The following is a 26752-nucleotide window of genomic DNA, read 5'->3' as shown; positions in this document are numbered from 1 at the left end:
TGTGAGGGAGCGCTTTGGGGTGAAATAGGGGAGAAGATGAATCTTCAGTCCAGTTGAGCAAGCATGGAGGACTCTTCAACTTTCTCTGTCCCAGCCTTCCAGGCACTGGCTGTCTCTGCTCCTTTTGGAGGCTGACTCTTAAGGATCTGGTGCCCACATTTGCTCTGGCATGCCTCCTATCGGAAAGGCCCACCACAAGGATGTTCTGCCAGACTGCAGAACGGGGAGAAGCCCTTCTCTAGCAAGTTCCCATTTTACTCTTTCATTCTTTCATTCTGTGTCCCATATATTGAGCTATCCCGGGGCCCCAGGCCCTCAGGGGAAAGGTGAAAGGGAAATCTTGCTTCCTGGAGCCCTGGCCCATCGGGAGGTATCTGTGCACAAAAAAACCTGCCCCACAGGCTCGAGTGTGTCAAGTGCCCCAAGGGAGGAGAATTAATGCACTTTCCCCAGGGAGAGGTGGAGAGAGAGAGAGAGAGAGATCGGGCACATGAGAGCGAGCTTCTTGGGCTGGATGTCCCCTTCTGAGTTACTGAGGCTAGATTATCTCTAGGGGCACCAGCGTAAGAAGAGAGCTGGAGAAGGAAGGGCAGGGACCTCCTGGGAGCATCACCTGACTTGCCAGGTCACACAGGGAGACAGTAGCAGAGGGAAGATGGGAACTCGGGCCTCTTGCTTCCCAGGCCACTTTTTTCGCCATCCCTTGCAGAACCATCCAAATTCCTTAATCTCGCTTAGCCTCTTATGTCCTCCATACTACTGGAGAAGTACACCCAGCCCCTCAGAGCCAGGAAGCGCCTATACCCACTCATCTCAGAAAGACTGGGACACCTGCTCTGCCTTTCTCAGGACACACGGACATTTCCAACACTAGCCTCATCCTCTACCCACTGCTGCTGTGCTAGCCTGTGGCTTGGAGGGCTCAGGTGGTGCCAGAGATGGCGGCCCTCCCCATGGAGAGGAGATCCAGGGAAAGGGTGGTTGCTGGTTCCCTTCTCCATGACACAAATATCTTTATGAGGGTGAATTAGCAGCCTTCTCTGCGTGGTGGAAGCAGAGTCTCAAAAGGTAAAGTGGGGTGAAGAATGGGCTGTATACTTGGTGGGACCCTGGGCAAGTCACTGAAACTTGTCAGTTATGGCTTTTTAAAATCTATGTTATATGAGTATTTTCATATTGGAAGCCTTTCTTCAGTATGGGAGATTCTAGTTTGTTGTTCCTGTTTTATATTATTTTTTATTAGAAATCTGTACTTCCTCGGGCAGTATTACAAATTATATATCTCCTCCTCTGCCTTCAAGCAAAGATTATCTGAGCACCTTCTATGAGTCAGGCACTGTGTCTGTAGCTGGGAGTATAGAGATGTTTAAGACATGGAACTTGACCTTGAGGAATATGGACAGACTTGTAATTCATATTATTCTCTGACCATGAGATTTCTAAAGTCCCTATTGGTTCTGCCCCCATAGAGCTAGAGTATACACAACTTGAGAAAACACTGAATCTGGGCAGTGAGAGAAGTCAAGGAAGACTCTGAAGAACTGAATGCCTAGAAAAGGATGGTAGTGCTGTGGACAGGAGAATCACTCAGGAGTGAGGGGTGGGGTTGGGAGCCAGGTTGAAGGTGTGGGTGGGAAGTCAATCAGGCAGCTGGAAATCCAGTTGCTTTGCTTCAAATATCAGCAGCCCAGGTATCTCCTCAATTCCAGACTTTGTGCCTGGGAAGAGAAGGGGCTGAGAACACAGGGCTACACTTTCAGAGGCACTAAGAGTTAAGAAAAATGTATGCATCTGTTGACTTGTAAACTGAGCTGTGGATATGACCAAGAAAATCTCGAGCAGATCTGAACATCCTGTTATTCTTTTTCTTTTTCTTTTTTTTTTTTTGCGGTGCGTGGGCCTCTCACTGCCGTGGCCTCTCCCATTGCGGAGCACAGGCTCCGGACGCGCAGGCTCAGTGGCCATGGCTCACGGGCCCAGCTGCTCCACGGCATGTGGGATCTTCCCGGACCAGGGCACCCCGTGTCCCCTGCATTGGCAGGCGGACTCTCAACCACTGCGCCACCAGGGAAGCCCCATGAACATCCTGTTATTCTAAAGGGCTTCACTTATTGCTGTTTTGAGCAACTACTTCTTAAACCAGCCTCACAGGCTGGATCTGTCTCACTGTTCTGCACTCTTGATTGTGGAAATGTAGCAATCAAAAGCAACAACTTGTTCCAAACATCACAGTAAATCAGTGTCAGAAATAGGATTTAAAGCTCAGAGCTGCTAATCTACTCCTTGCTCCAATGGTCTGGGATGTTTTCTGAGAAAGAAACAAGGCCAGATCCTTCCAGAGTTACGAAGGTTTGATTTGTATATGTCAATGCCCGGTTGCACACTGCATTGCTAGGACCCCAGCGACTCCGTCCCTCTTCTCGGGTGCCTGCCCCAGCCTGCCCCAGCCTGCCCCAGGCTGATGGTGCCCGTCGGTAGGCAGCTCCTCCTGCAGCTCTTCTCCCTTTCCGAGCTCCGCTCTGAGGCTCAGATAATGTTTGGTCCCTCACAAGAGCCTCCAACAGTCTTCAATCTCAGTCTCCCATCCTCCATCCCATCGCTTTGCTCATGGCTCTCTATTCCCCACGGCCCAGGGTCCAAAATACTTGACCTAATATCCACAGCCACCCTCTCCAAGGAGACTGCTCAGGATTCTCTGACATAGCCTACCTGGCTATACTTGAACGCACATAAAACATTCCTGTCTCGAAGCCTCTGCTTACCCTGATGGTCTTCTCTGGAATGCCTTTGTCCCTTTCCCATTTCCCTAAGACCTAAATTTTCCTCAAGGCCCAGCTTATAATAAGCGCATTTTCTCCACGCAGGCTGCCCTGACACATGGGGGTCACTGCACCGTCTGAACACTGGCCACGCTCTGTCGGACCCAGCACAACGCTCTGTGTGTTGCTGTTTGCCTCTCAGTGTGGATGCTCTGTGTCTCCCACAGCATGCAGGTCCCGTGACCCGGCAAGAAGCTGAGTCACACACCCCTTTCCATCCTCTGCGCTCGATGGGGGCTTAATATGGGTTCGCTAACAATGTGACAGCCAATGACACTTCTCCAGGCACTTGATTCCCTGTCCTGTCCACAAGACATCTGGATCTGACACTTTATGCCAGTGACTTCCAAGTGTGGTCGACCCTCACAGTCACTTAGGAAACTTAAAAAAAAATTTATTCTTTGGCCCAGTATGTGATGTACTAAGTCAGAATCTCTGTGTATCTCTGTGTAATGCAGGACCTAGGACTCTGCATGAAAGCAAGTTTTCTAGGTAATCATAATGTTCATCCAGTTTTGTAAACCATTGTCCTATGCTGTCCTGCTAGTTTAGTCTTTTCAAAATACCTTTTCCTGTTTATTTGTTTAATTTTTGGTTTGTTTTTAGAAAGGAAAAATTTAGTGGGAGAAATTCTCACTAAAAGTGAGAAAGTGAGGTTTCGCTCCATCATAAAATTTGGGGGCTGAAACATTCATACCTTAGAATAGATCCTGGAATTGATTTCAGCCTTGAATTATGAAGGTTCTTGGAGAAAACTGATCAATGCTCAGAGTAGCTACATAAGGAATCAGTATTCTCAAGTGATGATGCCAGAGATGGGAGCCGTATTCCTTGGCTTATCCCATCACACAACATGTATATATATATTTTTTTTCATCAAACCTATTTCCCTTTTTTCTGGGCACAGAGCTAGGCTACATTCCCCAGCATCTGTTGCAGTTAGTTATGGCTAGGTGACTGAGTTGTAGCCAATGGAAAGTGAGCTGAAGTGATGACTCATAAAAATCTTCCTATGCAAGAATCCTCCAGTGCTCTTTCCTCATTAGTTGTCTGAAGGCAAAGGATTTCAAAACTGGAGAAAAGGGTGAAGCCACAGAGAGAAGGAGCCAGGATCTCTGAATGACCACATGGAAGGCTACTTGCCAACTGGCATGTTCATTTTGAATTTCACATGAGTAAGAAATACATTTCTTTTTGTACGGCCTGAGGATTGGAGGTTTAATGTTACTCTGGGTAGTGTTACCACAACTACCATATCATGGAGCACAAGCCTAGTTACTCAGGTGTGTTCGATGCACCTGGCGTGGTTGCGTTGACAACTAACCCACTCCTGGAGGTGGGGTGATGGGTAAAGTCAGCCCTCGGCTGGCTGCAGGTCTCTGAGCACAGCTTCTCTCACAGCTGCAGGACCAGGGACAGGCCTGGGGGAGGCAGGATGGGTCTTAAGGAGGGAGGTCTAGAGCACTGGGACACTAGTTCCTGCCTCCCTCTGGGAAGGTAAGGACAGCAAGGCCAAGTTGCTTGTGAAAATCCTTGAGCTGGATGGGTTTCGTCAGTGCAATTCACCCTGCTTGGCCTAACACTGCGCTGGAGCCCGTCACTCATCTTCTCTCAGTTCAGCCCAATGTTGATAAGCATGCTGAGGTCCTCAGCCCCCGTGGCTTCAGGAAGGGACACATGTGCTGCCACAGCTGGCTAGGGGCGGGGAGCACCTTCTGTTTTCTCCATCGCCGGTGAGGAGGGCCCTGGAAGGGCTGGGTTTTCCCTGTGGATATGGACTCAGGGCAGCTGCCGTTCTGGGCCAGCAGAGCCTTGAGGTCTTCCCCGCCCTTCTGCCCCCACCTCTGGTGTGGGAGCCTGTGGGGCTGCTCCTGAGTCTCCATGGTTAGGAATGAACGAACAAATGCAGGCCCACACCGGGCGACAGTCATCGCTCTCTGCTTCTGTTGGCAACGGCTTAATTGTTTGGGGTTGTTTTGTTTTGTTTTGTTTTGTTTTTGGTACACAGGCCTCTCACTGTCGCGGCCTGTCCTGTTGCGGAGCACAGGCTCCGGACGCACAGGCTCAGCAGCCATGGCTCACAGGCCCAGCCGCTCCACGGCATGTTGGATCCTCCCGGACCAGGGCATGAACCCGTGTCCCCTGCATCGACAGGCGGACTCTCAACCACTGCACCACCAGGGAAGCCCTGGGTTTGTTTTTGTAGGTCCTTTTCTTCTCTTATGTTTCCCACTTAGAGAAGTTCCTTTAGCATTTGTTGTAGAGCTGGTTTGGTGGTGCTGAACTCTCTTAGCTTTTGGTTGTCTGTAAAGCATTTGATTTCTCCATCGAATGTGAATGAGATCCTTGCTGGGTAGAGTAATCTTGGTTGTAGGTTCTTCCCTTTCATCACTTTAAGTATATCATGCCACTCCCTTCTGGCTTGTAGAGTTTCTGCTGAGAAATCAGCTCTGTTAACCTTATGGGAGTTCCCTTGTATGTTATTTGTCGTTTTTCCCTTGCTGCTTTCAATAATTTTTCTTTGTCTTTAATTTTTGCTAATTTGATTACTATGTGTCTCTGTGTTTTTCTCCTTGGGTTTATCCTGTATGGGACCCTCTGTGCTTCCTGGACTTGGGTGGCTATTTCCTATCCCATGTTAGGGAAGTTTTTGACTATAATCTCTTCAAATATTTTCTCGGGTCCTTTCTCTCTCTCTTCTCCTTCTGGGACCCCTATAATACGAATGTTGTTGCATTTAATGTTGTCCCAGAGATCTCTTAGGCTGTCTTCCTTTCTTTTCATTCTTTTTTCTTTATTCTGTTCTGCAGCAGTGAATTCCACCATTCTGTCTTCCAGGTCACTATCCGTTCTTCTGCCTCAGTTATTCTGCTACTGATTCCTTCTAGTGTAGTTTTCATTTCAGTTATTGTATTGTTCATCTCTGTTTGTTTGTTCTTTAATTCTTCTAGGTCTTTGTTAAACATTTCTTGCATCTTCTCGATCTTTGCCTCCATTCTTTTTCCAAGGTCCTGGATCATCTTCACTATCATTATTCTGAATTCTTTTTCTGGAAGGTTGCCTATCTCCACTTCATTTAGTTGTTTTTCTGGGGTTTTATCTTGTTCCTTCATCTGGTACATAGCCCACTGCCTTTTCATGTTGTTTATCTTTCTGTGAATGTGGTTTTTGTTCCACAGGCTGCAGGATTATAGTCTCTCAAGGTAATTTTGAAGGACAGCACCAGTTCAAATACTGGCTTGATGTGTGCTTAAAAGTTATCTCATTACTTATATCTCCCTTGTATAACTGGTTTTCTCCCTTCTCTCCCAACTTCATCAGCTTCCCCCCTCCCCCTGCCATTCAACTGCCACTCCTTCTGCTGGAATTAATTCTACCTTTTCTCAAAATGGAAGAAACACAAGTTCTCTCCCTTTATTCTAATTGTCAGTCTCTTACAGGGACATACCCTAGTTTTCCTCTTTATAATTATATATCCTAGTAAATTAAGCACAATCCTCCCACACCATCCTAAGCTTTGACATGCTTACAGTGCAGAAACAGATGCTAAGTTCAACTCATTACGAAATGGATTTGGAAACACCAGGAATCAAGCCATGCCCTACAAATCACTGCAATCATACAGCCAAATAGAACGTACATAATTTATCACTCGTATGTAGTCTCTATTCCCCAGGATTATCACTATAGAGGCTTTTAGCCACACAGTCTAACAAGAAGAAAATGTTCCCTCTGGAGATATTTAGATTTCTGTTCCCTTTGCATCCTTGGTCCTAATGACAAGTGGTGTGTTTCACAAAGGCATCTTTCAAATGGGATTAATTACACTGAGAGCTATGGCTTCATGTATTTAGACCAAAAACTCCTCAGAGTCAAGATTTTTCTCCTAGTCCATTCTTGTTTCTCATTCACAGAATCCCTGTTTTATATACACAATACTTTCTCTTTGTGTAGCATCTTCTGTGTTGAGAAGGGCATTAGAGGGACATTTTCATTACTTATTCTCACCTGAGTAGAGAAGTACTCTACTCAGTGAGTGAAAATCCAAAGTGGAGATCCAGAGATTTCCAATGAACCTTAGTTTGCAGGTCTAGTTATGCCCCTGAAAGAGTTGTGTTTGATTCCTATTTTTGTAAGTTGAATCACAGCTTCCTCATAGAGCCATGGAAGTTAAAAATGATGATGATTACAGCTAGCATTTGTTGAATCCTCACTGCATGGCTGTCACTATAACAAGTACTTAAAATGCATTATCTCATTTCATGCTTAAAACAGTCCCTTGGGGGTAGATACTATAATTAATCCCTTTTTATAAGAGGAAACTGAGGTCTAAAGAGGTGAAATAATTTTCCCTTGATCCTGAGGCTAGTCCGCTTCGTATGTACATGTGTGAAGAAATGAAAGCACAGTGCTTGGCATATAGTTGAAAACTTGGTATATAGTAGCCATTACAATTAACAAAATATTTTGGTTTGGGTATTTTTTTAGGCCACACCTCTTACTCATTTTGAGTTAGTTTCCTTTGCTTCATCCACCCCCTGAGATCCATTGTCTTAATTCCCCACCACCGGCTCCTGCTAGAGACCTCCCCCGACCCAGCCCCACCCTGCCTACCTTCCTTCTCTCACACCTCCAGCGGGGCAGCATCACAAGTCCAGGGAGAGTCTCCCCTCTTCCTTCCAGACCATTGTGCCCCCTCCCCATGTGCCTTTTCAAGTCACCACTCTAGTATGCCTTTGACTATCCCTACTCCAAAACTAGAGCATGCATTCCAATAGGCATCTTTTATTTGCAGGTGTATTAATGTTCCATGTCTAACAAAAGCATAAAAAATAAATACATTTGGTTATACATTTAATGAATCACCTGTAATAGAGAATAAAGTTCACTTCCATAAGGACTGACACAGAAAACTCAGGCCACCCAGTCGCCATGAGAAACCAGCAGAGGGTCAGGCCCTGCATGCTTTCTTCACCACTGCCTGCCTCCCCTTCTCCAAAAATTTCCATTTGTAACTGCTTTGCCTCCACCCCTCCTTCTCCAGGGAGGAAGATGCCTATGGGAGGATGTCACACCCTGGAACCAAACCCCCAAATTCAGCCAGTGCCTGCTGCCCTTCTGCTGGGCATGCTGCTCCGACTGTCACAGCAGCTGCTGAACCTCCCCTGAGATTCTCTCTGCACCCACAGCAGCCATGTTTACTCCTTCACAACGTGAGGTGCCTGCTCTGTCCCACACCTCTCTCAGTAACTAAGGGGTTAAATCAAGGGCCTACAGGCAGTTAAACTAGAGGCTCCTCCTTAGAGGTCCTGCTTCCATCTCCTTCCACTTCACCAGAGAGCACCCTGTGAAGATGCTCCGGTGTGAAATGGTACTAACCGCCAAAGTCATCCAGGTATTATGTATCTATTTATATTTATAGGAACATACATATCGATAATTACCTTAAACAGGAATGGATTAAATGCTCCCACCAAAGGACACAGACTGGCTGAATGGATACAAAAACAAGACCCATATATATGCTGTCTACAAGAGACCCACTTCAGACCTAGGGACACATACAGACTGAAGGTGAGGGGATGGAAAAAGACATTCCATGCAAATGGAAATCAAAAGAAAGCTGGAGTAGCAATACTCATATCAGATAAAATAGACTTTAAAATAAAGAATATTACAAGAAATAAGGAAGGACACTACATAATGATCAAGGGATCAATCCAAGAAGAAGATATAACAATTATAAATGCATATGCACCCAACATAGGAGCACCCCAGTACATAAGGCAACTGCTAACAGCTCTAAAAGAGGAAATTGACAGTAACACAATAATAGTGGGGGACTTTAACACCTCACTTAACACCAATGGACAGATCATCCCAACAGAAAATTAATAAGGAAACACAAGCTTTAAATGACACAATAGACCAGATAGATTTAATTGATATTTATAGGACATTCCATCCAAAAACAGCAGATTACACTTTCTTCTCAAGTGTGCATGGGACATTCTCCAGGATAGATCACATCTTGGGTCAAAAATCAAGCCTCAGTAAATTTAAGAAAACTGAAATCATATCAAGCATCTTTTCTGACCATAACGCTATGAGATTAGAAATCAATTACAGGGAAAAGACTGTAAAAAACACAAACACATGGAGGCTAAACAATATGTTACTAAATAACCAAGAGATCACTGAAGAAATCAAAGAGGAAATCAAAAAATACCTAGAGACAAATGACAATGAAAACACGACAATGCAAAACCTATGGGATGCAGGAAAAGCAGTTCTAAGAGGGAAGTTTATAGCTACACAAGCCTACCTTAAGAAACAAGAGAAATCTCAAATAAAGAATCTAACCTTACACTTAAAGGAACTAGAGAAAGAAGAACAAAGAAAACCCAAAGTTAGCAGAAGGAAAGAAATCATAAAGGTCAGAGCAGAAATAAATTCAATAGAAACAAAGAAAACTATAGCAAAGATCAATAAACTAAAAGCTGGTTCTTTGAGAAGATAAACAAAATTGATAAACCATTAGCCAGACTCATCAAAAAAAGAGGGAGATGACTCAAGTCAATAAAATTAGAAATGAAAAAGGAGAAGTTACAACAGACACCACAGAAATACAAAGCATCCTAAGAGACTACTACAAGCAACTCTATGCCAATAAAATGGACAACCTGGAAGAAATGGGCAAATTCTTAGAAAGGTATAACCTTCCAAGACTGAACCAGGAAGAAATAGAAAATATGAACAGACCAATCACAAGGAATGAAATTGAAACTGTGATTAAAATTCTTCCAACAAACAAAAGTCCAGGACCAGATGGCTTCACAGGTGAATTCTATCAAACATTGAGAGAAGAGCTAACACCCATCCTTCTGAAACTCTTCCAAAAAATTTCAGAGGAAGGAACACTCCCAAACTCATTCTATGAGGCCACCATCACCCTGATACCAAAGCCAGACAAAGATACTACAAAAAAAGAAAATTACAGACCAATATCACTGATGAATATAGATGCAAAAATCCTCAACAAAATACTAGCAAACAGAATACAACAACATATTAAAAGGATCATACACCACGATCAAGTGGGATTTATCCCAGGGATGCAAGAATTCTTCAATGTATGCAAATCAATCAATGTGATACACCATATTAACAAACTGAAGAATAAAAACCATGTGATCATCTCAATAGATGCAGAAAAAGCTTTTGACAAAATTCAACATTCATTTATGATAAAAAACTTTCCAGAAAGTGGGCATAGAGGGAATCTACCTCAACATAATAAAGGCCATATACGACAAACCCACAGCAAACATCATTCTCAATGGTGAAAAACTGAAACCATTTCCACAAAGATCAGGAACAAGACAAGGATGTCCACTCTCACAACTTTTATTCGACATAGTTTTGGAAATCCTAGCCACAGCCATCAGAGAAGAAAAAGAAATAAAAGGACTACAAATTGGAAAAGAAGAAATAAAACTGTCACTGTTTGCAGATGACATGATATTATACATAAAGAATCCTAAAGATGCCAACAGAAAACTATTAGAGTTAATCACTAAACTTGGTAAAGTTGCAGGATACAAAATTAATGCACAGAAATCTCTTGCATTCCTATATACTAATGATGAAAAATCTGAAAGAAAAATTAAGGAAACACTCCCATTTATTGTTGCAACAAAAAGAATAAAATACCTAGGAATAAACCTACCTAGGGAGACAAAAGACCTGTATGCAGAGAACTATAGGACACTGATGAAAGAAATTAAAGATGATACCAATGGATGGAGAGATATACCATGTTCTTGGATTGGAAGAATCAATATTGTGAAAATGACTATACTACCCAAAGCAATCTACAGATTCAATGCAATCCCTATCAAATTACCAATGGCATTTTTTACAGAACTAGAACAAAAAATCTTAAATTTTGTGTGGAGACACAAAAGACCCTGAATAGCCAAAGCAATCTTGAGGGAAAAAAACAGAGCTGGAGGAATCAGACTCCCTGACTTCAGACTATACTACAAAGCTACAGTCATCAAGACAATATGGTACTGGCACAAAAACAGAAATATAGATCAATGGAACAAGATAGAAAGTTCAGAGATAAACCCACACACCTATGGTCAACTAGGCTATGGCAAAGGAGGCAAGGATATACAATGGAGAAAAGACAGTCTCTTCAATAAGTGGTGCTGGGAAAACTGGACAGCTACATGTAAAAGAATGAAATTAGGACACTCCCTAACACCATACACAAAAATAAACTCAAAATGGCTTAGAGACCTAAATGTAAGATGGGACACTATAAAACTCTTAGAGGAAAACATAGGAAGCACACTCTTTGACATAAATCACAGCAAGATCTTTTTTGATCTACCTCCTAGATTAACGGAAATAAAAACAAAAATAAACAAATGGGACCTAATTTTGCACAGCAAAGGAAACCATAAACAAGATGAAAAGAAAACCCTCAGAATGGGAGAAAATATTTGCAAATGAATCAACGGACAAAGGCTTAATCTCCAAAATATATAAACAGCTCATGCAGCTCAATATTAAAAAAACAAATAACCCAATCCAAAAATGGGCAGAAGACCTAAATAGACATTTCTCCAAAGAAGACATACAGATGACCAAGAAGCACATGAAAAGCTGCTCACCATCACTAATTATTAGGGAAATGCAAATCAAAACTACAATGAGGTATCACCTCACACCAGTTAGAATGGGCATCATCAGAAAATCTACAAACAACAAATGCTGGAGAGGGTGTGGAGAAAACGGAACCCTCTTGCACTGTTGGTGGGAATGTAGATTGATACAGCTACTATGGAGAACAGTATGGAGGTTCCTTAAAAAACTAAAAATAGAACTACTATACAACCCAGCAATCCCACCAGTGGGCATATACCCAGAGAGAACCATAATTCAAAAAGACACATGCACCCCAATGTTCATTGCAGCACTATTTACGATAGCCAAGTCATGGAAGCAACTTAAATGCCCATCGACAGACGCCTGGATAAAGAAGATGTGGTACATATATACAATGGAATATTACTCAGCCATACAAAGGAACGAAATTGGGTCATTTGTAGAGACGTAGATGGATCTAGAGACTGTCATACAGAGTGAAGTAAGTCAGAAAGAGAAAAACAAATACCGTATATTAACGCATATATGTGGAACCTAGAAAAATGGTACAGATGAACCGGTTTCCAGGGCAGAAATAGAGACACAGATGTAGAGAACAAACATATGGACACCAAGGGGGTAAAGCAGCAGGGGGTGGGGGTGGTGGGATGATGAATTGGGAGGTTGGGATTAACATGTATACACTGATGTGTATAAAATGGATGAGTAATAAGAACCTGCTGTATAAAAAAGTAAATAAAATTAAATTAAAAGAAAGAAAGGTTAAAATAAAAAAAAATAGAAAAAGAAATTGCCTAGAGAGCACACGTCTCTACTCCAGGGACGTTGCCACTGCTCAAAACATCTTGGGCACGGCTTTTGGAGCTTTTTCTTGCTACTATTTCTAGTAGGTTGCAAAGTTCCTATCATTTCATGATGAAGACAGACTATGGCATTGTTTCTATCACTTTGCCAGTTTGTAAATGGACAGAAGAAATATCCTTCCATGGATCAATGCCTCCCTGTCAGCAGCCTGTATACACCTATGGCACATTCTCTGAGTCTTGACAGAAGGACTGCTGTGAGGTGGGAGCAATCTGAATATAGCTCTTTCCTCTCAAGTGCCCAGTTCTGGGTCTCCCTACTCACAAGGACCAGGGCACACAATTACGATCAAAGTCTTTCTTACAATGTGATTGTGGCAGGACAGTGCCCAGAGACAAAGAGAGCGCAGGTACCAGGCACGTCTCTAAAGAGAACTCCCTGTCCCAAGAGTAACAAATGCTGTTTGGGTTCATCTGATGGGACACAGGTATTGCTCTGATATACAGAACACTGTGTAGTAGTATTTCTTAAAATGGGATTCTATCTGTTTTGTTAGATGCAGTTTGAACCGAGGAAGAATATTAGATGGATTCCAATAAGTGAAATTCTCAGTTAATTCAGCTGGAATTTGAAAATACGTGCAATTTCCCTCAATACTTCATTCTGTCAACATGCATTTATTGTGGGCACACTATGTGTTAGGTATGGTACTAGACAATCAGGAAACTGCAATATAAGACAGACCTGATTCCTGCCTTGTTGGCGTGTATATTTAGATAATAAAAATAGAGAGCAAAGAGTGATAAATCATTACAAGGTGTTTCAAGAGTCATGAGACTGTATTGTATGTATACTATACAGTCTAGGGGTCTGGGGATGCTTCTTTAAAAAGTTAAGGAAGAGTAGTAATCAGGGAGATGGAAGGTAGAAGAACATTGCGTGTAGAGAGAATGGCAGGTGCAAAAGCTTGGAAGTAAGAACTTATCATGATGCAACTGAGTTGAAAGAAGTTTAGTGAGGTTACCAGGTAGAGTAATAGAAGAATGTATAAAAAGGGGCTGGTGAAGTTATGGTTGGATAGAGCACATGTGGGCCTAAATGAAGGTCTCTTTAAAGGAAATTGAAAGGCACTCTAAAAACCACAGAAGCCATGGAAGGATGTAAAAAATGAGGAATAATTAGATTTATGTTTCAGAAAGTTTATCCCAGTTTCCTTGTGTAGACTGGATTGGGTGGGGGTAAAAAATGGAGGCAAGGAGACAAGACAGGAGGTCACTGCCATATCTAGGTGGAGGCCACTTTCATGTAATGCCCAGGGGCTATGACAAGTTTCTAGAGCCTAGGAGCTCTTTAGGGCTAATCCATAAGCCCTAATAAAGTTGCTTTTAAAACTTTGTAATGTCTGGAGGTTGGGGAACCTGGGAGCAGAGATGATTTGGGACAGCATAGGGAATGAAGTCCTTGCCCTCTCAAGGTCCATGGCTGGGGAGCTGTCCAAGAGGCAGGTGCTGAATAGCTGAAGCCAGGACCTGCCTAATGACACGCCATGGGATGTGGGCAGATGGTAAGGTGCCAATGTCTATCTCAGGGTTGGGAGGAAAGGAGTTGATCTTTGCCTTTTATCCATTTTCTTTGTCTCTTTCCTTATTTATTTTCTTCCTCTACCTTCTCCATCCTCCCATTTTCATTTTCTGGCAATCTGGGCAGCTATAGCTCACTCTCCCTGAAAGTAAGAGGGAGAATGTGTTTCCCCTTTATAAGAAGTCTACAGAGCACTGATGACCACAAATTCACATGAACACGTACCCCCATCTTAGGGTTGCATGACTGGTTATTATTGCTAAACTGGCCATCTTAGCCTTTTCTGAGGCATTAGATGGGGGGATATTATTATTATTATTATATCATAGTTATTATTAGTAGTTACTACTGACTAAGCATTTACTGTAAGCCAGGCAGTTCACCAAGCACTTTACTTCTCTAAGCCTAAGAGGTAGACTTTATTATCTTTGTTTAATAGAATATGGCTTGGGACTTCCCTGGTGGTGCAGTGGTTAAGAATCTGCCTGCTGATGCAGGGGACATGGGTTCAATCCCTGGTCCTGGAAGATCCCACAAGCCACGGAGCATCTAAGCCCGTGAGCCACAACTACTGAGCCTGCGTGCCACAACTACTGAAGCCCACACGTCTAGAGCCTGTGCTCCACAACAGAAGCCACTGCAATAAGCCCATGCACCGCAAAGAAGACCCAATGCAGCCAAAAATAAATAAATAAAATAAAAACATTTAAAAAATAATAGAATATGACTTGACTTGGAAGATCAGCGGTTGTGATTTGTGCCACGTATTCAATAAATTATCTGAGGCCACAAAACTAAGGGATGATGATGCAGGGTGTGGGAAATAAACTTCACTGACATGTACTACACATAGATGCTTTTGACAGTTACTTTATTTAGTTTTGTAATAATCCTGTAAAATTGTACTGATATTATACTCATTTTTCAGATGTAGGTGCCAAGGCCCAAAGAGGTTCAGTAATTGGCCGAGGTCACACAACTAGTAAGCGGCTGAGCCAGTGTTTAAACTTGGGACTCTCTGACTCTAAAGCCTGTGCTCTGTTAGTTTTATGGGGCAGAGTCACATCTACAGTCCAGTTGGATTTTAGCAAGTGAAAGCTGCTCTGCCTCCTTCTCTTGCAGTTCCTTCCATTTGCCTCTGGGTCTTGACGCCTCCTACATCATCTCTAGTTCCAGGGAGTGGGGAGGGCGGCATCCCACATCAGAGCATGTCAGTGGTGGGCAGGCACCTGGTGAATGGGGCCACTTGTGTAACTGCACGTTTATTAGGTCACGAGGCATCATTCAACCAAGCTGGCCTTTGTCTGAATCCCCACAGGACGGTTTGGTCTCAGTATCAATATTGGAAATGTCAGTCTGGTAAACAGCCTTTAACAGGAAGGAGGGAGGCTGAGAACAAAGTCTCCTTCAAACAAAACTCTAGCCGATGGGAGTGAACAAAATCAACATCTTACTTGCCTCAAATCCCCTGGAGTGGCTATGAAAGAGAGAGGACTTGCTGGATTGAGGAGAAAAAAACCTTTTGATTCATCTGAATTAATTTAGCATTTCCCAGGATGGAGGACTCTGGCATTACCCGCCTGTTCCCCATCCCCTGCACACAAGCCCCTGCAATCCCGAAGGACAAAAGACTAGTCTATGGTGAGGGCGCCCACACTACCCCTTCCTCCATTTTAATTAAATCCATTTGTCCTGGGGGCAGCACTGAGCCCTGGGATGTCCAAGTGCTTTGATCTTTAACCCACACACATCTGAAGGAGCGGGAAGCTGCTGCTCAGAGGTTGATGGCATCATCTTATGACAGCACAGCTTGAGTTATGAGCTCTTGGAAATAGCAGACTCTGAAATCTGGGTGAAGAGTTTGAGACCCAGCTATATATTTACAAAGCTGTGTGTCAACGGGCATCACCCTCCACTTTGCCTTAAGCTCTTTGCCCTCATTTTTCAAAGGATCCACTAGAACAGCAATTTGAATGTATTGGGGAGTCAAAAGCAGAGGCTGCTCTGGATCGTAGGGTTTGACATTTAGCCTATTAAAGACGGCTTAAAGATCCCTTCCAGATCCATTTTTCTGTCCCATTTATATAAATGAGTCCCTCCCTCCCCGTCACTTTTTGGCCTGGAACAGACCAGCACCAACGGTCGAGAGTTCAGTGTGACACAGCGGAGCATCACATTAGCAACTGTGCTGGTCAGGCACTGCTTGCTCCAGGCCGACTGCAGGTGGCAGACTGGTGCCATCCTGGGGAGACAAGTGGCAGCTTAGCAGAGAAGTTACTGCTCCATTTCTGAGCCACGCGCAGTTAATGATCCTCTAGTCCAGCCCTCTCAGTTTAAAGATGAGGAAACTGAGGTCCAGAGAAGTTCAAGGTTACAGAGGACATTAGTCCTAGAATCTAACTAGGAATCAGGGCCTTTGGTAGAAGCACTCCCCTGTTTACTGAAGAATTTCTCATCCACCTGCTTTGGGGACCAGGCTCCACAGAGCACTGGACTGGGATTGGCCAGAGCACCAGTCCTCACTCCAATGCCAACTTGCTGGTGCTTCACCTCTTTGGTTCTCGGGGAAGGAGAACCCTGTAAAAGGGCAGGAATGAGGATACATAAGGTCTGTCCTACCTATGTCACAGGTTTTCTTATTGTTAATAAGGAATAAATAGCATGTCAGATGGAAAAGTATGGCAAAATCCATTAATTAAGAGAAAATGCCATGTACATATAAAACCTGATTATTCTTTGGGGGGTCATATGAGTTGTTCGGTTTTACTTTTTCCTACAGATACTGGAGGCAGCCAATCAGGCCAGGCCAGAGGTGTGAGAGACACTCATCTCATTAGCATGGAAATCCCTCAGAGAAACTCAGTGCTTCCTGTAAGCCTGCAGGAAGTGTGTGTGTGCACGTTTGTGTGTGCACGTGTCTGTGCATATCTGGATGTGTGTCTTGGGTAGAAGGAATAGGGGGAGGGAAGACAAGGCCCCCCTCTGCATTTTGGCTGATAGAGGAAAAGGGATTGATGGGGCTGGGTAAAGGCCTACCTGTCAGCCACATCAAGGAGAGGCAGCGCCATCCACTGCCACAGGCTCAAGCCTTCCGTGGTGGCAACATGCCAGATCATTCTGCTTTGTTCCTTCCCGGTTTTGTTCTCCACCAGCACCAAGGAGACGTTTCCCTGCAACACTCCACGGATGAGCCAGGACATTCGGAGCTGCGAGGGAGAGAAGAGTCAGAAGGACTAGGTGTTACTGTTGAAAGGAGACGGTAGCTCACCTCCCTGGAATTCTCAAGGATTTTGCTGGAGACTCAGCCAAGGTCTTCCCCGTGAGGAGAGCTGGTCACCCACAGCCTGATCTCACTCGCTGTCTCCCAAAGTGGCTTTCACCAAGGTTCAAGGAGCTGGGAGGGGGAAACTGATGGGCAATTTTGGAACTTTGTTCAGGTTGATGTCATCATCCTAAACTTCACAAGATTCTGCCTCTAAGGGTATATCGAGATCAATAGGGTATTAAATGAACTTCCTAAAGAGGACCCAAAGATGATTGTCTGTGGCCCCAATTCACTTTGTGACCTTGGGCAAGTGATTCTGTGATTCAATTTCTTTTAGCGATTTAGGTATCATTGATTTTTATTCCTTCCCCAAAGAGTGTAATAATTTTATTTGAATGGTACCATGTCATGTCTTAGCTAACTGGAGACCCTATGACTTGATACCTGTGGCCACTGGTGGGCAAAAGTGAGATAAGAATCTACCTATAAAGATCTTTTAATGTGGTATCTTTTTTTTTTTTTTTTTTTTTTTGCGGTATGCGGGCCTCTCACCGTTGTGGCCTCTCCCATTGCGGAGCACAGGCTCCGGGTGCACAGGCTCAGTGGCCACGGCTCACCGGCCTAGCTGCTCCGCAGCATGTGGGATCTTCCCGGACCGGGGCACGAACCCATGTCCCCTGCATCGGCTGGCGGACTCTCAACCACTGCGCCACCAGGGAAGCCCTAATGTGGTATCTTTCAGAATGAGGGTGCACACTTTGCCTAAAGCAAGATATAATTATATGTTTTCATTGTGTCTTTATTAAAGGTTTCTATGGCATTGTACATGTGAAGACATGTGGAAGGGAACTGTAACTAATCTATCTCAGAAAGTTTAAGTACAGTCATGCCCAGAGGCAGTATATACTATAAACAAGGTCTCTGGTCTTTGTATTTAAAATAATAGAGGTTGTATGTTTGATAGACAATCTATAAAAAACATTTAAAACTTAGGACAACTACAGCATATCATTGTCCTAAATATTCCTGTTCAGATCCTGTAATAAAAATGGCTATTATGGAAAGGAAGATAAATTATGTCCTATGGCAACCTGGAGTTTTCATCAGCTATGGTCCCTCCTTTTCTCTGATTCCCATTGTTTGAAGACATGCTTCTCTGTAAATCACTACTGCTTTTCTCCTAGTCTCTAAACTCATGGTTGACTCACGATTTGATCAAAGAGGTTACGTACCATGAGGCACTGAAGCAGAAGACTCCCGGCCCTGTTGCATACCAGCCCTTCACTAAGAAGACCACCCCTGAGCCTGGTAAGCCTGGTCTATATAACCATATAACCTCTTCGCTTATACATTTCCCATTTTCCCAAATCCAGTGTAGCAAATACTTGTCTCCATGGCATATCCCAGGATAATCTCACAAATCTGTTAAATTTTTTCACTGGTCCCACTTGGCTTTCTTGAGCACTCTGGATGCCATGACCGGAAATTTTAATCCTACGCTTGCTAACTAAACCCTCTCAGCCCTCAGCTCATTATCCTGCAGCGACCAGCTTGGGACAATGCTTGCTACATGCTTTTTCTCCTTTTGCTCCCTGGCCACAGAATATTGCTGATTTGGACTGTTGGACCTTAATGTCCTGGATGGTTCATGTTCATGGTACTTATTCATCCACTGGTTATTTCCACAGTTGATTTCTTAACACACATAGCACAATGGGTGTTTCAAACTCTTCCTCAATTACTGATGCTGTCACCTCCTGGTCCCCAATTCCCGATCCATTATTTTGATTCCTACTTCACTGATAAAGATTTACTGTATCAGGTGCAATCTCCTTCAACCTCTTTTTTTCCCCACAGCATAATTATCTATTTATCCACCTTCTCTCTTCCTTTCCTGTCTTATAGGAAGATGTATCCTTCACTTTCTTCTAACCCCTTCTCTTTCTACCCTGCTACCCTCATCCTTGCTCTCAATAACAGCTCTTCCTTTCTTCAGCACCTTCGGAGTCTCTCTACTTTCTGGCTCCTCTATTTACAAACAAGACCAGGTTTCACCTATCCTGGAAAAATATTTTTTATTTGATCCTGCTAGCTCCTGTGGCTTGCAACCTATTTCTGTACCTCCATTCAGATGTTAACATTTTGGATAACTGGTACGTAACCACTGCTTCTATTTCCTTGTCGCCCATTCTCTCTTTAAGTTCCTTCGATCTGGCTTCTATCCTCATTACGCTAAAGTAACATTCACCATGTCCTCTGTAACTTGCTCTTTGTACTCTCTCCATAGCCTCCAAAAGTGCCTCTCTCTATCCATTCTCTCTCCCTTCTAAGTTCTTCTGTATATCTCTGTCACATTTTCCTGTTTATCACTGCCATCTGTGACTCTGCAATGGTTTCTCACTCCCCATCAATTAATATCAAGCCATTCACATTCCTCTAAAATCTAGACAAATCAACTTTCTAGTCATTCAATGGATATTTATCAAGTACTTTTGCTGAGCCACATGTATCCTCCTAGGATGGTCTAAGAGCTCTAAGGTGTGAGAGATCTGGATTCAAAACTTGTTCTTGCCACTTTGGTAAATTTGAAGCTCAGTTCTCTATTCTCTAGGAAGGGAATTGTTTTATCTACCTTACAAGGTTATAGGGACAATTAGATGAGATAATACATAGTGCAACAAAATATTAAAAAGGAATTTTGGCTCAAGCCCTGAGGCAATAGATATTACATTTCAATGGGAAGTCTGACAGCATAGCGATATACAGGGCTTTCAAGAGATGTGGATGAAAACAGGGTACACATTTCTTAATCCCTCACCCAGACTTTGGATATAAAAAAGTTGGTGTTGACTACTAGGAGAGAGTTTTGGGAAGGTGCTTCTGGTGTATCATGAGTTCCAGCTCACTTCACCTTCCTGTGAAGAAGGCTCCCTTTTCAGTCCAACTCAGGAGAGAGTGGTTTTAGTGCTACCATATCAAGTACTCAATATTTACCCCTGCAATTTGGGAGCACAGTGGATTAGTGTCAATCTCTCACCTGGAAAATCTAAAGTCTGAACAAGAGGGTGGTTAGCTGCTTTGATGGCAGAACAAGGGAGAAGTGACAATTTTGGGTGGCCTGCACTCCCAGAGTTTGCTGGGGCAAAAAAAAATGCATGAGGGCTGCACATAAACTACACTAGAGGGGGCCGTGTACAAAGGAGCCCATGTCAGTCATTTTAGATCTTGCCTGCAAGGGCTGCTTGGAGGGGTAAATAGAACTCAGCAGAAGGAAGCTGCAGGTATCCTGAGATGCCCAAAGGCAGAGTAAGCAGTAAGTGACCAACTGGATGGGAGACACATATGCCCTAGTCAAGGCAAAAGATTCCCAGCCATAGTGGAGGGACTGGGGGAAAAGGTAGACCTCCAAACCAACCGCAAAAGTGCCCCCTGTGAGAAATAGTAAGCCTTAAATACTTGTCACATCTGGAGAATACCAACGCAGGTCACGACAACAGTCTGGGCCAAGTAAGAGCTTCCCTGTTCTCCTTACCTCTTCTCCTCCCCTGCACTGAAGATCTTGACGGGTCAGAAGTTAGCAAGAAGAGGAGGAGAGTTGGATGAAGAAGGAAGAGGTCAATGATCACCCTCTCCCCGATTCCAGACTTTTAATCTGCAATAGGGCTAAGAGTGGTAGGGGGAGGGGAAAGGAGGAAGCCCTGACTTTAAGCAAGACGAAGTTTTGACGGGATGGGAATTTTGATTTCTCAATACGCCTGTGTTTTGGGTTTTGAAGAGACTTTAGGTCTGTATTACCTTAGAGTGACCAGATAAGCTGTGGGAACTGCCAGAGTTTTCACCCAGGAGTCCACAGGCTGGGGCTAAATGAGTGCGGGTTCCTAGATTCCCCCCACAGGTCTACATGCCAGATTTGCACCTGCCGTGCGTTTTTCTGCTTCTGTGCTTTTGATCCCTCCATTTCTTCTACCTCCTCTTTCCTTCTTGTCACTTAAAAAATAAATCGTTTTTCTTTGTTCATGGAGCCATTTCTTATAATCTGTCTTAGAAATGACATCCCCCTTGTTTGAACTCTTATAACGGAGGCTGGTGGGACTGTCATGGGGTGTAGCTCTGCTGCCTTGTCTTCCCTCCTACCCTCATCCCCCTTGGGCCACAAGTTGCTTCAAGGCAGAGACTGTCTTATTCACCTTGAATTCACAGTAGTTGTCAAGTGTAGGCACATGGTAGGAGCTGATCAATGTAAGAAGGAATGAAAATGTATACATATACAAGAAGACCCTCCTCTTTACCAGGTTCCCCTCTCAGGGACAGAAACCAGCTCTGCATCCTGTGAAGCTCCTTAGCATTTGCCTGCATTCCAGGGGTCAGGTTTCAGGAAAGTGAGGAGGGTCTACCCACTTCGCAGCCAACTGGCTGTAGGCAAACTGTATAGTTCTCAGTTGCTCTTAGGAAACTACATTTGAAGTAGATTCTGCTAGTGGCATGAGCATGTCGGTGAGATACAGTCCTGTCTTATACAATAGACACGGGGCCATAGACCAGTGACTGCTGAGCTTTCTCCATCTTCCTGCACTATATTTTATGACAATAAGCCTGGGCAAGAGAGAACTGGGATGGCTGCCGAGGGATGGTGCTTAGGATGGCATCCTTAGCTCCTGAAGAGGTCTACCGGGCTCCCTCTTGGTATCAGTCCTTGAGAGACATGACCATCCATTCATTCAACAAATATTTATTGCATACCTTCTCTGTGCTGTACACTATGCATATCTTCCCTGCCCTCAAAGAGCTTATCGTCTAGTCAGGAAGTCTGAATTTAAATGAGTAACTGCAATTGTGCTGAGTACAGCAAAAGGGAAAGTAATCAGAGCCACTTGCCAGTGAAGACATAAGACAGTCAAGTCAAGACACTTAACATAAGATAGTCAGGATTTGGGTCAAGATGGCCACTTAATCCAGTTTAGTGTTATGAATAAATCGAAGAATTAAAAATTAACTTTCATCTTACAATATTACCACCTATTTAGAAAACATATATCTATAGCCAAACTCAAGCCAAGGTGTGCACTTTCTGAGTTTCAGCAAAGTCTAGTTCTAGAAATGGATGCAAAAGGTTTGGAATAAGATTGCCTGCTGGCAGCCAGTGAGAAGCTAGCAAAGCACGCTTTTTGGCCATTTATTTTTTTCATCCACTGTTTGGTAAGATGAGGTAACCAGGCAGATGCTGTTCTTTCTCAAGATACAGGCAGTGCAGAACCTAAAGCCTTTCACTTAACCATTTCTCACCTGTACTTACTCCCAGTGATTCCAGATTCTGCCTCTAAGAGTCAGTCAGTGCTTTGCTACTCAAGAAGTGCTCTTCAGGCTGGTGTCATCCATGTTGCCTGGGAACTCGTTAGAGATTCAGAATCTCTGGCCTGACCCCAGACCTACTGCATCAAAATCTGCAGAGAAGCATGGAACTAGAGAGCAGCCTCTAGGGCCTTGCCCCTCTGCTTCTATCACTCGTCCCACTGCCTTTCCAGAACACACCAGAAGCAACTGCTCTTTGTATCAACATTCATTCTCAGGTGGCTTGTCACTCTATCCTTGTTTCCTTGCCTGTTGACAATGGGATAACTTGGAGTTTGTTCTCCAAGGCCAGAAAGAATTAACTGTATGAGTTTAAGCCAACCACTTACTCCTTCTGAACCTCTATTTTCTCATAGACAAACTTGTGATAATAACCATAACATCCCTGCTGGCCTTAAAAGGTGCTTATAAAGATTGAGTGGGGCTTCCCTGGTGGCGCAGTGGTTGAGAGTCCACCTGCCGATGCGGGGGACACGGGTTTGTGCCCCGGTCCGGGAAGATCCCACATGCCGCGGAGTGGCTGGGCCCATGAGCCATGGCCGCTGAGCCTATGCGTCCAGAGCCTGTGCTCCATAACGGGAGAGGCCACAGCAGTGAGAGGCCCGCATACCGCAAAAAAAAAAAAAAAAAAAAAAAGATTGAGTGAACTAAAGAATGTGAAAGTAGAGCTCACATGTAGTGAATGAAATGGTTAAACCTGTGGTTTTCAACATGCTTTGCAGATTAGGATCACCTGGGGAGCTTTCAGGACAACCCACATCTGGGCTCCACCCCCAGAGATTCTGATTTAATTGGCCTTGGGTAGGTCCTGGGCACTGACAGTTTTTCAAATCTCTCCAGGTGATTCTAAAGTGCAGCCTAGGCTGAGACCACTGGGAAGATGGGGCTACTTAGTGCAGGAAGCAGCCTGGCCTTCTCGATGAGGGGTCCATTTTCATCTTGGACTTTGAGTAAAAGGCAATTATTAAATAGCTAAAAAGTGGCTTATGATGTGCTCACCATCACCAAGGTATAGAAGGAGTGTTTTTCCTGCAGTGTGGGAGGATACAGTCCTCAGCAGAGGGTCTTCATGTGGCTGCCACACAATCCTTGGGCAAAGACCGAGAATGACCTTGAGAGTGAGAGATCCATGGGCTGAGGGTGAGCAGGGATGATCTGAGGATGCAAACAGTACCAGAACTATCATCTTGGACCTACAGGATAAGGTCCTCAACAGTTTCTTAAATAGAAGAACTGGAGGGCAGATATCAATTCTTACAGAATATCCCTTATTAATTACTTGTATCTAAGTGTATAGAGCAACTATATGTGAACAGATTGAAGGCTGAAGTCCTTTTTGAAATCTTCCATTTTCTTTACATAGCCCTAGGTTAAATAACCCTTTTGATATCATTATATATGGATACTCAAATCAGGTAGACCTGGTTTGATCCTGACAGTCAAGTTCAGGTACCTAGAGTAGGCAAAAAACACTCTTGGAATTTGATCTTAATGAGACCAGTTTCTATCTGGTGGCCTACAGGATAAAGCGCTTCATTAATTGACTTTTTTTTAACATCTTTATTGGGTATAATTGCTTTACAATGGTGTGTTAGTTTCTGCTGTATAACAAAGTCAATCAGCTATACGTATACATATATCCCCATATCCACTCCCTCTTGCGTCTCCCTCCCACCCTTCTAGCTGTTCACAAAGCACTGAGCTGATCTCCCTGTGCGATGCAGCAGCTTCCCACTAGCTATCTATTTTACACTTGGTAGTGTATATATGTCCATGCTGCTCTCTCACTTCGTCCCAGCTTACGCTTCCTCTCCCCGTGTCCTCAAGTCCATTCTCTACGTCTGCAATTTATTCCTGCATTAACTGACTTTTTATTGAATATTAGAAAGCTATACTAGGCACTCGTACATATGCTGTCTCATTTTACACTCACAACATCCCTTCCTGTACATATTATCATACCCATTTTTCGGATGTGGAATCTAAGGCTTAGAGAGGTTAAGTATGTCATGCATGGTCACTAAGCCCATATGCTGCAGACCTGGATTCCATACTAGGTGCTATGTTCCTTCTACCGTATCTATAGAGCTATACACGTGTAACATATTACAGTAATACATAAATCTTTTGGGTGTGTATGGTGAAGGTTTTCTAGATACTCGTTGCTCAAAGTGTGGTCTGTGGACCAGCAGTGTTGGCATGACTGGGAGTTTGTTAGAAATGCAGGGTCTCAGGCCCTATCCTTGACCTGCTGAATCAGAATTTATATTTTAATAAGATCTTATCATAAAAGCATCTTCATATTGGGGGAATTACCAAGATAGTGCATTTTAAACCATTTACAACCTTTGTTTCTGCCTCTGCCAGACAATTAATAGTCACAAGTGTGTGTGTGTGTGTGTGTGTGTGTGTGGTGTATCTCAAATGTATTCACACAAATATGGGAAATCTTATACAAATCCTACATAATATTTACGGGAAGTAACACTTGTCAGAACCTGTAACGATAAAATTTTTGATCCTTTCTAGACCCATTCTAATAGATATAGGTTATAAGTGACCGCTTTTGACTAATAAACCCTTTTACATGCAGACAACAAATGAGACAAGTGAAAAGAAACAACGCCAGGAGCACACCACCAGCAATTGTATTTTCTGGCTCCAGCCCGTCCTTTCTGGGCCATTTTTCCCTCCCTCTTGGTGGGGCCCAATAGACTTTCCAATTATGTGCTACCAGTGTTTGTCATTTTATTAATTAAAGTTCTGTATGTAAAGCAGGAGCAGCCTTGTGGCTAGGCCTAATGCTATTATTTCTCTCATGGCCCTTTCCTCCTCCAGAGGTAATGACTGCAATTTTATGTCTAGAATATGCCCCCTGTTTGCTATGCATACCTCGTGGCAACTTCACAAGTTTCTCTTGAACCAATTAAAAATATATATCAGTATGGAATTTAGGCTGAAGTTGGACAAAAGAGACTCAATGGTATCAAATGTCTATTAGCATGCAGCACCCCCAAATATAGGAAATGCTATGAGGGGGAGGTGCTACGTTTCTTTGAATTTCTGAAGGGCTGCATGTATTCTAGCAGTAGAGACAAAACCAAGAATGGATGTTCTAGTGGGTATTTCACTTAAACAGAAGAAAACACTCTTTAACAGACTGAGATGCTCAGAAATGAGCTTGTTTGTGGTGGTGGGGTGGGTACTCCTTCGATATTCCCCACACTATGGGTCACCCAGCACTCACTGGATGGCCAGGATTGGGGATGTCATCAAGGACATCCAAGCTTTGAATGGAGGTTAAAGCTTCTTCCCAATCTAAGATGCAACAGGGCTGTTAATTCTGGGTGTGAACTTGTAATTTTATTTTTTTAATTAATTTTTTGGGAGTATAGCTGCTTTACAATGTTGTGTTAGTTTCTACTGTACAGCAAAATGAATCAGCTATACATATATGTATATCCCCTCTTTTTTTGGATTTCCTTCCCATTTAGGTCACCACAGTGCATTAAGTAGAGTTCCCTGTGCTATACAGTATGTTCTCATTAGTTATCTATTTTATACCTAGTATCAATAGTGTATATATGTCAATCCCAATCTCCCAATTCCTCCCACCACTCCCCTTTCTCCCTTGGTTGGATTTGTAATTTTAAGAGGTCCTTGGTTTCAGTGTGGTCTTATTAATTTTAACTGAGAGTACTGATTCACTGCAAAACCCAGTGTTTCGTACACCATCTTCTAATTCACCCAGAAAAAATAAACACCAACTCTCTAGCTATAAATAGCCTAATGAAAAATCAACCCAACTCAGCAAGAAGCAGGCCAGATGCGGATTTCTGATAACAAGCAAATAAAATATGCTGGGAAATACTTGCAATTATGGAGGCTTAAGGATTCCTGGCCATGTAAGAGACTTAAAAGATTGAGATCCTTTCTGAAAACAGCACCCCATGTCTTTCCTTCTTTCTCAGGCATCACACTGAAGCCACAGAACACCAGCCAGGGACATCCACATGCCCCCTTTTCAAAAACACAGCAAGAAAAGCAATGAAGATTATATACAAAAATACTAACCATGGGATCCCTGGCTGGTGAAGTTACGAAGTTATGGGTATTTTTTTCCTTCTTTGGTATTTTCGTTCTTTTCTAAATTTTTTACAATGAACATCTATTACTTTTGATAACTAGAACAAAATGAATAAATTTAGGGTAAAATCATATTTATGAAGAATGATATTGATCTAGGAAAATACAA

The 26752-nt window shown here is 43.3% G+C and overlaps 1 protein-coding gene across 1 annotated transcript in view; it reads right to left on the bottom strand.

Annotated features, from left to right (window-relative positions):
- Positions 1 to 26752, bottom strand: part of ALK (ALK receptor tyrosine kinase) — a gene marked incomplete at both ends in the record, with an annotated part of 722458 nt that overhangs the window by 78688 nt on the left and 617018 nt on the right. The window contains one exon of the mRNA XM_079720718.1: positions 16920 to 17089. Within this exon, the coding sequence (XP_079576844.1) occupies positions 16920 to 17089 (170 nt within the window). The remainder of the gene's footprint in view (positions 1 to 16919; positions 17090 to 26752) is intronic.

The sequence above is a fragment of the Hyperoodon ampullatus genome, assembly GCF_949752795.1.
Source record: "Hyperoodon ampullatus genome assembly, chromosome: 15".
In the NCBI taxonomy this organism is placed as follows: Eukaryota; Metazoa; Chordata; class Mammalia; order Artiodactyla; family Ziphiidae; genus Hyperoodon; species Hyperoodon ampullatus.
The sequence above is the reverse complement of the archived record's forward strand: the minus strand, read 5'-3'. Positions and strand labels throughout refer to the sequence as shown.